Source organism: Mangifera indica, chromosome 16 (genome assembly GCF_011075055.1).
Source record: "Mangifera indica cultivar Alphonso chromosome 16, CATAS_Mindica_2.1, whole genome shotgun sequence".
Classification (NCBI taxonomy): domain Eukaryota; kingdom Viridiplantae; phylum Streptophyta; class Magnoliopsida; order Sapindales; family Anacardiaceae; genus Mangifera; species Mangifera indica.
Window position 1 is genome coordinate 12,685,448 of NC_058152.1, and position 13,743 is coordinate 12,699,190.

Genomic DNA, 13,743 nt, shown 5'->3' on the forward strand with positions numbered 1-13,743 from the left:
CATCGGGAGGGAGAGACGGCCGACGATGGCACCAGAGAAGGTGATTGGATTTTGAAACTAAACCCTAGGAGGGAAATGTGATTTTTTTTAAAACTTGGTTTAGGAAAGAAAAGTTAGTTTTTAAACTTTTAGGAGGGAAAATGAAATTATATTTAAGTTTATTTTTAATATTAAATATAAAATAACAATTTTACTCTTAAAATTAACAGATTTAAACGGTCATGGTGGGTAAATGGTATTTTTAAAGTTAATGGGGAGAACTTTGGGAAATCAACATACCTTGGGTGGGAAATAGTCCTTTGGCCTTTTGGTTAATAATGTAAAATGGTGAGTTTCAAACAAAACAGACCATTCCATAATAAAGGATAGTGAGTCACAAAAAAAGTAGAAGTTTCACTTAGACTTTCAATTCTCTTTCCTATTCTTTATTTTTTGTTTTCTCTTTTATCAAAACCTGCATTATTCTTTCATCAAATTTCTTCAATGTTTGTTCTGGATAGTTTAATTCAATATAATCTTTAATTAATCCTTAATTCAAAATTATTCTATCACAATATGATAGATTATTTATGTGTCCAATACTACATTCAATATTGAGTATATATATTTTTATTGTTTTGTAATTACCCTTACAAATACTTCTCCCTTAAAATTTTTATATACATAAAAAGTCAATTAATCTTTTCTTTGTGATTATATTGAATTAAATTATTCACTAGTTTCATAACTCAGTATCATTAAGTGTGTGTTGTCCAAAAAATTCTATCAAGATGATGAAAATAAAGGGAGATATGTTTAAGGGGAGACGTTTAGAATAAAGATGACTCAACTAATGAAGTTATGTTTAAGGGGTGATGCTGAAGATAAAGGGAGTTATAAATTCCCTTTAAATTATTAAGTATATTATTATGAAATTTGAGTTTAATTATTATACATTATATATAATAGTCCTACCATATACTATTAAATCTAATATAATTTTAAAAACTTACTGCAATCCAATACAACGTTCCAAATGCTCCTAAAAAATCACAAATAGGCAAGACAATATAAGGGTAGGGCTATTTGTTAAGTTAATAAAAATTAAAATTTTAATCCACACGTCTTTTACTTCTAAAAGGAAATATGTATACTCATATTTAATTTTTAAGTCTTTTGAATGGTATATTAAAAGTTTTAAAGTTTGAAGATTCAGAATTTATAGAAAATGAATTGGCATAATAAGAAAACAGAAAAAGTGAGAGAGATAGACTTACTTGACGGTGATCGTCTGCTGCACTTCTCTCAATATTCAACAAGAGAGCATCTGTCATCTCTAATTTTAATTTGAAACAATTAGAGAAGTTGATTATGTCAATCAAAGAATCCATACGTTGGAATAAACTTGATACTGATTCAAGAGAAACACAATTCATTGCTGTAATTTGCAGTAGACTGCTTGGAAGCTCCGGTAAGTATTTAAGCCTCTGGCAATTGCTTAAAGAAAGCCCTTCCAGGTTAGACAGGTCTTTGATGCTCTCTGGTAGCGTCTCCAAATTGTTTTGGCGAAGATCTAAACTTCCTAGTGAGAGTAATTCACCAATAGTGTTGGGTAACACTTCGATGCCACAATCAATCAGGCATAGCTCTTCGATTCTTTGGAAGACAGATAAATCGACGAGTGGGATACCCAATCGCTTTTGCATCTCACATCTTGTCAAAGATAATGTCTTCAGGTTGGTCAAACTTGCCATAAATGTTGCTATTTCTGCAAAAGAAATTCCCTCCAGTACCAGTTCCTCCAGAGTTTGTAAATTTCCCATGTCATTAGGCAATCTGTCAAGTTTGGAACAACCCGAGAGACAAAGATATTTAAGGGATTTCAACTCACAAATACTATTTGGTAATCTCTCAAGCCTTGAACATTTTCTAAGACTTAATTTTACTAGTCTAAATAAATGCCCTATTGATGGAAGTTCTTTAATGGCAGTTTCATCTAGATATAACTTTTCAACTGTATTAGGGAGATTTGGAACTTTTTCGAGATTTGAGCAACCAGAGAGATAAACTTTTCGAAGAGATTGGCAACTATCACTAATTGGAAGATTATTAAAGCTTTTGCATCCTCGTAGATTCAAGATAACAAGTTTATGGAGATTATGGATAGATGAGAAACTCTCAAGCAAATTTGTACAATCTTCAAGATTCAAGCTCTCAAGATTCGGCATAAGTGACAAATCTGGTATTCTGCATAGATGCTTAGAGTGACTGAGGCCAATATATTTCAAATTAACAAGAACCTGTCAAAAAAAGAAAAAAAAATTAAATTAAATGAAGTAAAGCTAGAAACATAACTAATTTACAAAAAATTGCAATTTAAAGCATAAAAAAAAGCAATATAAAAGTTAACAAATACCTGGTTACCAGTCCAAAGTTTTTTAACTTTGCTATTAGGCATGCAAAGTGCAACAAGGTTCTTTGGATTAAAATTTGGCGGCAATGATTTGGCAGGATATCCATGAAAGCAAAAGTGCCTTATCTCATAGAAATCAAACTTAAGTTTCTCAAAACCATGCACCTTTCCATCATTGGAGTTTTCTCTTTTCAACCATCTCAAGATACGGCGAAATGCAGAGGAATCAGATTCAAGCACCTTCTTTCCACGTTCAGACCCATAAATTTTCAAGAATCGTAGGTTTGGCATTTTGTTAAAAGCTTCAGGATTTAAATGCAACTCTTCTACTTTAGATATATCCAAGCATATGCTTCGAATTGCTCTAGTTCCCTGGTAATCACAAGAATATTGGTGAAAAGTCAATTTGAAATTGCTTAATTACATCAATTCTTAGGTAATGTACTCTCAAATATATTTCTTTTCAGAATATGTAAATAAAAATAATAATACATGTGTCATTACCACCCTATACCAAATAATTTAATTCCTAACGATAACTGAAAATAAATATTCTGCTAGCAAATATTTTATTATAATTTATGTATAAAATAGAAATAAAAAATTAGTGTTTTGACTCTTACCGTATTATTCTTCAATACTGAAAATATTTCATCATGATCCCACAACCGACGACGTTTGCCTGGATTATCAATCGATTCTTGTCGAACAATTTCTTTACCCATTTCTTCAAGTAAATCATGCATTGTTATGGTATTAGATGATGTAGTTATGAGACACCTTTCAATGAGAACATTTATACAAATATGAGCGTCTAAGTCACGATCATTCAAGATTGCTTCTACAAAATCTCTTTTACACCCTTTATAAGAACATACAATATCCAAAAATACACACTTATGTTTATCATCTAATCCTTCGTAACTTATTTTTAACACTTTTTGGACATCCGCAGGAGGACTTGTTTTCAAGTTTTCTAGTGCACTTTCCCATTCTCTCTTCGTCCTCTTGAATAGAAAGGAACCTAAAACTTCAAGAGCTAGTGGAAGACCTTTAGCATAACCTACTATTTTAGATGATAGGTCAATATAATCTTTTGTTGGAGGGTTTCCTCTAAAGGCATGGAGGACAAAAAGTTTAAAAGCATCAACAGGAAATAACTCTGTCATCTCATGAATGTGATCCACTTCACAATTTCTTAACACATATTTGTCCTTTGACGTTATAATGATTCGACTGTATGAATCCAACTCACCAAAAACTGCCATTAAACATTGTATTTGATTTAAATTTGTTACATCATCAAATACAATAAGAACTTTTTTTCTGCTAATAAGACTTCTTCTTGTGAAGGTGAATTCATGATTGGGATGTATATCCCCTAGAAATGCATAACTTAGTCTTTGGCATAAGGCATTTAATCCCCCACTTTTCTCTGATTCTTCTCTAATATTCCTAATGAAGTAAGAATCTTCAAACTGTTTAGAGATTTTTTTAAATATAGCATCAGCAAGAGTAGTTTTTCCTATGCCCCCGATGCCCCAAATTCCTAGCTTGCAAACACCCTTTGAACATAATAAATTTTCAATCTGTTCGATTGATGACTCTAGTCCAACTAAGTATTTGGAAGAAATAACTGAGGAGTTATAATGTAATTTCTTCAATACATCATTGACAAGTTCTTTTACCAGCGTTGCCTCATCCCTAAAAATAAAAAATAAAAAATTAAATAATATGATACTAAAATTAAATGATTAAAAACGAAATAAAGAAATATAACATAATCATTGAATAAAAATTTTTAAAATGTAAGATTGGCATGATGAAGAACTGCGTCATGACATGAACTCAAGTTCATTTCTCAACGGCACAAAATTTCAGATTCAAATATAATTTGTTCATCACTTTCCATATCCTAAAAACTGGTAAAACTTATCAATGCTAAAATTCAATTCAGTTCTCGGAAAAAATAAAATAATCAGTAATTATGTATTCAATGATATATCATATTTATATAGTAATTAGCTGTCATCCAAAAAAGTAAAATTGACCATTCATATAATGAATAGTGTTTGTATTAAGTCTTTATGTGCTTTGGGCCAGAAGACACACAACAAGAACCCAACCCAAATTAGCATAGTATAAAATATAATGTCAAACTTCCAATTGATTATTTTTTTGACCATCTGAATCTGTCCTCAGTAAATCTGGAAAAGATAATAAAAATAGAAAACAAATGGAACTGCTGTATGTAAGATTATTACATAAAAATTGGTAATTTGTAGCTTTAAAGTACTTACCAAAACAAAAAAAAAAGATTATTACATAAAAAACTTGATAAAAAAATTTACAGTTACCTAGAGTTCTTTGAATGAGAACCAGAAAGGTTGGCTGCATCCCTCAAAGCAGTCCTCCATCCCTCCAACATCTCTGAATGACCAATAAAACGATTTTCAAGCTCAGCAAATGCTTTTCCGAAATCCCCAGTTTGATTCCTGACATCAGATGGATCTACGTCATAGAAGACTGGTATTACGATCTGATCATACGTGTTCTTACATTTAACAATCTCTTCAAGTTCTTTGAGACACCATCTGGAGGAAGCGTAGCCTTTAGAGAAAATGATAACCGAGATCTTCGAATGTTCAATTGCCTTCAAAAGAGATGGAGAAATTTCTTCTCCTCTGACAAGGTTATCATCAATGAAAGTTTTAATATTTTTCTGACGAAAGGCTTCATAAAGATGGCTGGTAATGTTTTTTCGAGTGTCCACACCACGGAAACTAAGGAAAACCTCATATTCTAGTTTAGGAGAAATGGAAGAAGAAGAAGAGGAAGCCATTAACATCAAGTGATAAGAGGCACTTTGCATTAACAGAGAGGGTTAAACTAAATCATCAAGTAATTAAGTAATTGACTTTATATTCCACCATCACCAAGTATTTTAGCATTAAAAAAAATCGGCCGGCCGAAAATTAAATTGGCATCACTTATCGGGAAGATGCCATACCATTTCATTTTCTTCCTTTTCATCTCTTTTTCCCAGAAAGTGACCTGCCTTTTCCCTAACTGACGTTACTTACTTGGCCATACACGTTAGGTTTGATTGTCAACACTAATTACAATAAGTATTAGGCATGATTGTCACATTAATTTAATATTAGGATCTTTATCTTCATTTGAAAAAAAAAAAATTGGCCGGCCAAAATTTGTAAATTATCAGTGACATAAGCGTTAGGTGGGAGTCCTTAAAAATTCAATTAGTCTGTCCCTTCTCCACCCACCGCGTAACCATCTTCCGCCACTACCGGCCTGTAAATATTCATATTTAAAAATTAAGTCATATATGGGTTTGTGCATATTTGAGATTAAATTTTCAAACATTTTAACTTAAAACTATTTATCCCTATTATTGTTCCTTGCCAGGCATGGATTTTACTATGCCTATTCATATAGCTACCAAATTCATTCATCGACTTATCCTCAAGGCCAAGGCTTCAAAAAATGGGTTAATTAGGACTGTTTGTCTGTTAAGGATTTGTTTTGTTTTGTTTTGTTGTTCTGTTAATTAAATTGGCATCACTTATCGGGAAGATGCCATACCATTTCATTTTCTTCTTTTCATCTCTTTTTCCCAGAAAGTGACCTGCCTTTATCCTATCTGACGTTACTTACTTGGTCATACACGTTAGGTTTGATTGTCAACACTAATTACAATATTCTGATCATCAACTTTACTTCTAGCCAATATCTCAATCATATATGGGTTAGTTGAGATTAAATTTTAAAGTATTAGGTATGACTGCACATTAATTTAATATTAGGATCTTTATCTTCATATAAAAAAAAAAAAAACTGTAGAATTTTAAAACTTTCTCTCAATGATATATGGGTTTAGTGAGAGTAAATTATTAAGAATGATTAGGACAATCTGAAAGTTGACAATGGAAATTAGAGCTATTATTAAGTAAAAAGCTTAGATATTTTTATGGTATCTTGAATAATTTGGAATGATGAATAGAAGAATCTATCTGTAGACATGTTGAGTACAATTTCTCAGCAACATGTAAAGATGGTTTCTCGAATAACTTGTAAAGATTCTCGAATGCAAGAAGAATCCATCGGATGTAATTGGCGACATTGGTAGTGATTGCGTAGGATCAACAGATAGCATGTAGAGAACTTTTAACTGTGCATTCACATTGGGTTCATAAACATTCTCATGAGCATCTAACAAAGAAAAAAGTGTAGCACAACCATCCGCGGAAGCAGCAGCAGCTGCAAATACAACAAATCAACAATTGTATTTGTAGTTCAACAAGAAGCAACAGAGATTCCCTATGATAGTAAATCAACAATTGCAATGACTAACAATCCAGCTCCATAATCGCACAAAACATATAACAATTGCAAGTATCACTTTCTAGAAGAAATTGAAGCCAACAATTGTAAAAATAATATTTGTTTGTTTGTTTTTACCTTGAGAGCAGAGCTAAATTATAGTTATGGTATTTTAGGAGTTTTAGTATAAGTAGAGAATATGTTAATTAGGGGTGTGCACAATCGGATTTGGTCCGCTTTAGAAGATTTTTTGAACAAAACTGAAAAAAAACATTTTGGAAAAATTCTAAATCAAACCAAACTATTTTGTGCTTCAAATCAAACCAAAGTGGAAAACTATGGTTTGGTTCGGGCTGGACTTATAATTTTTTCTAAATAAATTAAATTATTAAAATATGAATATCCTATCTTTTATGTCTTTGTTATAACCAATGAGTAGTAATGTAGTATTGAAGTTTTGAAATTGCTCACTGGGAAAGGGGAAATACCTGTATCTCAGAGTGAAGAACACCATGAAATGTCATAACCTCATAAGCATCCCACCTTAACATGATCAGACCATGGATAAAAGGAGTGTCAAATTTTGCCATTTGGTAGTTCCCGTTTTGTAGAAACACCCATCATATGAACCACTAAATCAATGTTAGTGTCTTCACTCTTTTATTATAGGAAATATGTTGAAGGAAGAAAAAAAGAGCTAAGACCAAATAATTATATGAAATTTTAGGCTTCTAACCTTCAAGCACATTGGAGGTCACATACTTATATGAAATTTTAGAAAAAGGGCTAAGACCACATAACTGTAAATTTCAAAACTAAGAAACTTTAAAAAGTTATTGCATTGTATAAATAAATAAACTTCAAGCAGCTTAAGGAACAAGTCTTATTCTTTAATAAAAGCTTCAATGTAAGAGTTCCTTAACTTCTCTTCCTACTTTTGTAAGGAAACCAATCAATACCATTTTTACCGCAGAAACTTAACACAATCAATTCCAGAATATATAAAAAATCTAAAATTTCATGGTAACACAATCACCAGGATTATTTACAGCTTCTTCTTCTTCTTCATTTGATTGAAACAGATGGAAGATCCAAGTTTTGGCCCATTTTCAAGTGCACACCTGTGGCATTTTAAAAATCTAAACACCTACTCATGAGTTAACTGTTGTTATAATTTTTAATTAAGGTTGTAAAATCGTTATTTTATCAATAATATTAAAAAAATAGAGTTCATTATATTTTTCTCCTAGGTTTTAAAAACTAACAACTTCAGCCATAACTAAAGTTTTTTAACTTTGAAAAGTCACATTTTCCCCTCCAAACCTAGAGATCTTTTTTCACCCCTCCGGCCACCATTCTAGGCATCGACAACCTCCCATTTTCACTCTAAATCGTCACTGTCTCCATCTCTTTACCTCTTTGGCCGAATCTGCCCGTTGATGACATTATATTTAAATGACAAATTGACATTCTTAAAATCAATAAATGACATTTTTCACTTTTCATCCAAAATCAAATGTTATTTTTAATAGTTATTTTTGTTAGGTTATCAAATATATAAATGTCATTTGCATCTCTAAAATATAAAAAAATTCTATTTCCTTTCACCAAATTAAAAATTTATTACTTAGAGTCTTATATTCACATGAAAAAAAATCAAAGTACTAACTTTAACTGTGATTAATCTCAAACTTGTGCAATTATAATTGCACTAAAATGGTGAAATTCAATAAAAAATTACAGCAGAATGGTGTGATTCAATCGCATTGAAATGGTGAGATTCAATCAAAAACGTATTGGAATGGCATGATTCAATTGAAATCACACAATCTTAGTGTGATTCCCACTTAATCACATTATTTTAGTGCAATTTTCATTGAATTGCACTATTCTAGTACGATTTCAATTAAAAAAATTCTCATACAATTTTAGTTGGAATTTCATCAATATTTTTTGATTTTGACTAAATCGCATTGGACAATGTAATTATTGTAAGAATCACACCATTGAGATGAAATTTTGATTGAAATCATACTTATTTAGTTAGATTAAAAAGTTGTTGTTAATGAATGTTCAAGGAAGAGTGTTTAAATTTTTTTATATAAATTGAGATTGAAAACATTTTAAATAAATTTTTAGAAGCAAAATATTATTTAATTTTTAAATAAATATTAAAAATAATAAAATTTATTTTTATTTTTTCAATATATTATTCTAAATATTAAAAAAATTTATCAACTATATTTGACAAAAATCTAAAACAAAATATTATATCTCATTTTCAAAGTTGACAATTTGTCGTTTTTGTATAATTCAAATGAAAATATTCATTTTCTTTAATTCATAAACATCTTAGTAATTCCATCAATAATTAAGATTAGACATCTTACTAAGTTTTAAATAATTTGACCAATAATATGTAGTAAATAAATAAATCTATATATATTTCAATTTTTTTTTTATTTTTCTAAATTTTCACTATAAATCAAATAATATTACACCAAATAAATAAATGAAAAATACTTGGGAAATATTAGGTGCTGAAGAGATGCAAAATTTGGGCCCCACAGGAACGTGCAGTCGGGGAAATTGACAATGTCAACCCTCAAGTTTCACTTTAACGAACGTTTTTGTCTCTTTCAGTGCAATTAAATTGACATTTGAATCCCTCAAAGTCAAATTTGCTGATGAAATGGAGTTATGAATACCTTAATACTAATATAGGGACCACAATGTAATTAAAAATTTTCATAACCGGTATATAATATCCGAACCTAGCCTTAGGGATGAAATTGTCATTTTAACCACAAAGGGCTGCCTTAGTAACTGTTGCCTTAGCCTCTCCCTCTTAGGCAACTTTTAATTTTATTTTTTCTTGATTTAAAATCTTGGAAGCACATATGATTTAAACTCTCCGTCTTTGGCATCTCAACTCCTCACAATCTCTAGCATCTAACTCCTCACCATTTGCAATGTCTTGAAGTCTCAATGAACTCATCTTCGACTCATTAGTTCTTTAATGATCTATTCGGCCTGATCATTGGATCAACAATATGAATGCCCCTCCTCTCCGGCATCTCGAAATTTTGGCAAAGTCTAAAACAACTGTTTTCATCAGTGTAACTAATCTGACACACTATTCTTCATATTTGATTTAGAATCTGAGAAATATTTGGATAACTGAAGCAAAATTCTTTATAGCAGTCTTGTTTTTAGGGATGTGTGTATACATATATATATATATATATATATATATGCATACTTGAGTTTTCCCACCTCTGATTCGGCCACGATTCAATCGTCAATGGCCTTAAGATTTGTGTCCACCGTTAGGGTCTGCAGCAGCAAGTGAAGAGCAATTGATCAGTGAAAAAGCAACAAATAAAATACATAAAACTATTTTATTCTTCTTTTATCTTCTCATGTCTTCCTAAAAATATTACTCCCTTGTATGTATTGTAGAATATCTCTATCACTATAGGAGTGATCGTGTTTTCCTGTTTCAAAAAATACTTCTTTGAAGAATTTATGAATCCATAGAGATCGAAATAAATTGACATATGATATGTAGACATTCTCACACTAATTACAATGACTAAATCTTTATTAACATACATTGATATCTTACGATCAAATATTTTTTCATACTCCAAGAACACAAGATCTTATAAATACACAATTTATGTAACAACAAAGAAGACTGTTGCCTTGTAAAAATTTACATGAATATATTCTTTAACAGATCATGAAATGTAGATCACACATCGAAAATTGATTTAATTACAAACATAAATTTTTCTGGGAAAAGGACTACATATATTTACAATTTCAGTGGACACTTGCAGCTGCTTCAAAAATGTCAGCAGCTCAAAATATGCAGACTATGTTTATAACAGCAATGTCCAGAGACACCTCTGATTGGGAAACAAAATTCATGCAGTGATGATCTTCCAGAAATTTTGAGCTTGTTGATTACTTCTGGTATAAGATTAAACAGGCCTACGAGGCCGAGGCCCAAATTGAACTCAAAGCTCTAAGGCGTTGGAAGTACTCTGCTAGTGCAAGCTGCCTGGTGAGTTGTTAGGATATGAGACATCTGCTGTAGTGTTTTTTGGCGAAGATAGTCAGCCTGTTCGGACAAAAGCTTATAAAGTTGGTAACATGTCAAGATGTTCCAAGTAAAAACGAACATGGATCAGATCTTATGAACCTGAAATTTAAAGAACCATATTAAGCTATGATTAGTATATTACTTTCTACCAATCATATCATTTTTGCTAATGGAAACCAATTGGTGATCAGTCAATCATGAAATTCGGAGAAACTCTAAATAGTAGAGAATATTCAATTAGACTCTGTAACCACACTTCAGTTTGCGGAAAAGAGAAGCAAAGCACACAAGGAAAAATAAACTGCGGTTTCTTAGAGCATCACGAAAAGGATATTTCCTATGAATCATCAATGCAATAAATCACCAAAATAATGGATTCAATGCAAAGAAGATGGTTTAAAAGGAAAGGGATGAGAGAACAGGTGTGATTTGTTGGGCATTACAGGCTTGCATACAAGCTGCATAGTGCTGTAATAAACAGTTAGAAGTAGAAGAAAACTTCAATTTTGCAGATGAATGTAAAATTAACTCAAAAGAAAATTTCTCAATTTAAATCAGATGTGCCCGTAAAGACAGGTCAGAAAACGGATTACAGAAAGATGTTGAATGTTAAAATCAGCAATACTTCAGAAGAATCCAGAATAAAACCATACTTGATTGAGAATTGATGCGGAATCTTGCCTGGTTCACAAAGCTGACTAGAGCTTCCAACTTCTTGGGATGCAACCTCCTTCTATCAGTTGACCAGTAGCCGCCAATTCAGCAAGAGTCGATTGCAATTTCTCCATGCCTTGAGTCAGAGCATCTTCCGCTTGCTGTTATGACTGTCTTAGATGAGGAACAAGAACCTGTTATCAATGTCAGCCTATCAATCAGTGTTATTCTACATATGGTGAAAGACCTTAGAGAAGAATTCAATTAAGATGCGTGTGAAAGAGCAATATTGTAACATCCTTAGGTAAATCTACATTGACAAAACACTAGAGATGTGAAGTATCCTTTGACTGAAAAGTTGAACAAAAGAATTATTTAGATTGGGGATGCAACTACTGTGTCCTCTACTATCAGAAGAAATGGAGTAAATGTCAATAGTTTGCACCTGAGTGTCTAGTGTTGTATCCATCTCCACGATCATAGGTGTTGATGTATTTGGATTGCCATTACTTTTTAAAGTTTTCTCTCCATGTGCCAATTTGATAAATTCCAAATCTACTTGAGGTGCCAAACTGGGTGGATGGAGAGTTCATGCCCTCAAACCTATGATGGGAGCTCCATTGGCTTTAGACATAAACAAGCATGCAAGATACAAGCATAAGGACAACTAGATGCAAAATTGATATAAAGGATATCTGAGTTTGAGCCAAATTTGAACTGAAACAAAATCAGCCTAGCAGGATATGAAATTGACTTGAGTTCCAGAGCATAACAACCCAAGTCATGGAAACTCGCTCTACTTACACAGTACAACAGACTCTAATAGTTAAGTTCTGGCGTAATTTGATCCAGATCTGAGAAGATTTTAATTTAACAATAAGCGGTATCTATTGTAAATGAAATCAGCAGAAGATGAATTGTTTATAAGGATGCAAAAGGAGAAAAGCAGATGCAGTAAGTAGCAATATACAAATCCAGCGATAAAAGTCAAATATCATAAGTAGAGAAAGAAAAAGGCTTTAATTTAAATGCAATAGCAACAAGAACAAGATACTGGTTTTCCATTTCTTGGTCTTCATGCTCATGATTAGAATCAGACAGCCACTAACATCTAAAATCAAAACAGAGGAATTCTAAGACCAATTTTCTTTCAAGATATCTAGCCTGCGCAGCACCATTTGCTCCAAGTAACGACTGTATAACAGGTGCCTCTTCTTCCGTTTAACTACCTCCCATTGCAAGCTTGAACCAGATACTAAATCAGATACAGTCTTCTCCTTGCAATCTTTCATGCTTCACAGATAAATCATATATCAGACACCAAAGGGAAATAATATTGAGAATATTTGCATCTACATTCCCACCCCAATACACATACAAGTGAGAGTTCATCATCTCTTGACCATAGTAGCAGACCCAAAGAGAAAATTTAGTAAGATCAAATTGAATAAAAACAAAATATAAGGGATTCAATTAAAGAAGTAATAAAATGTAAGAAATGTCAGATAAAATTTTTGGAGCTATATTGATATCCTCTCTCTCTATATATATATACGCAAATGCTAACATAATGTATGAAGTACATGTAACAATAAATTTTAGTTCAGGACCTTTTAAATGGTTTAAAAACTCACTATAGCATAACTAAGTATCAAAAGTAAACAGAATATAGTGAATATCTTATGAAATCTTAAAGCCCAAACTACATTACACCACCATCTGATTGCTGAAATGGATTAACACTTGATCGATTGCACCTTCTTTGTAGTATGCAAAATCCACGCTGCCATCATTGTGCATGGTCTCTTCCACGAAACTGCAACGAGAACTGAACCAGAAACCAGCATACTGAATAGCATCAAGGAAGATGCGCTGCAATATACTGAATAGCAGCACTACATAGCATAGACAGAAAGTTAGCGAGTAGTTCAGAAGGCAACATTAACTAAATGCATCAGCCACAGTTTTACCATATGAAAGAGGGACATGGGGACATAAAGGGAATCTTATCAGCCAGTTCTGACCTAATATAATGAGCTCATGGACTTTGTACTTACTCCATATTTTCTGTAAAAAGAGGATCTTCAAGTTTCAATGGTACAACATATTTCTGATCGCATAAAATAGTCTGTAAAATACAATGAATATTTCCATCAATAATAACGAAAATACCAATAACAGCATAGCCTTATGTTATTTCTACATGTGACAAATTGAACGACAATAGATCATTTTTAATAGATTA

At 31.9% G+C, this 13,743-nt stretch overlaps 1 protein-coding gene and 1 long non-coding RNA gene across 2 annotated transcripts; both read right to left on the reverse strand.

Annotated features, from left to right (window-relative positions):
- Nucleotides 1-988: 988 nt before the first annotated feature.
- Nucleotides 989-5,354, reverse strand: LOC123199007 (disease resistance protein RPV1-like). The gene is made up of 5 exons (XM_044613806.1): nt 4,750-5,354; nt 3,016-4,096; nt 2,396-2,764; nt 1,257-2,279; nt 989-1,021 (listed from the first exon to the last, which is right to left on the reverse strand). Exons 1-5 carry the CDS (start codon nt 5,262-5,264, stop codon nt 989-991), a joined length of 3,021 nt encoding a protein of 1,006 aa, XP_044469741.1. The 5' UTR covers nt 5,265-5,354.
- A 5,044-nt stretch (nt 5,355-10,398) lies between these two features.
- Nucleotides 10,399-11,790, reverse strand: LOC123198851. The gene is made up of 2 exons (XR_006498160.1): nt 11,498-11,790; nt 10,399-10,862 (listed from the first exon to the last, which is right to left on the reverse strand). It is a non-coding gene; the product is annotated as an uncharacterized LOC123198851 (long non-coding RNA).
- Nucleotides 11,791-13,743: the final 1,953 nt, after the last annotated feature.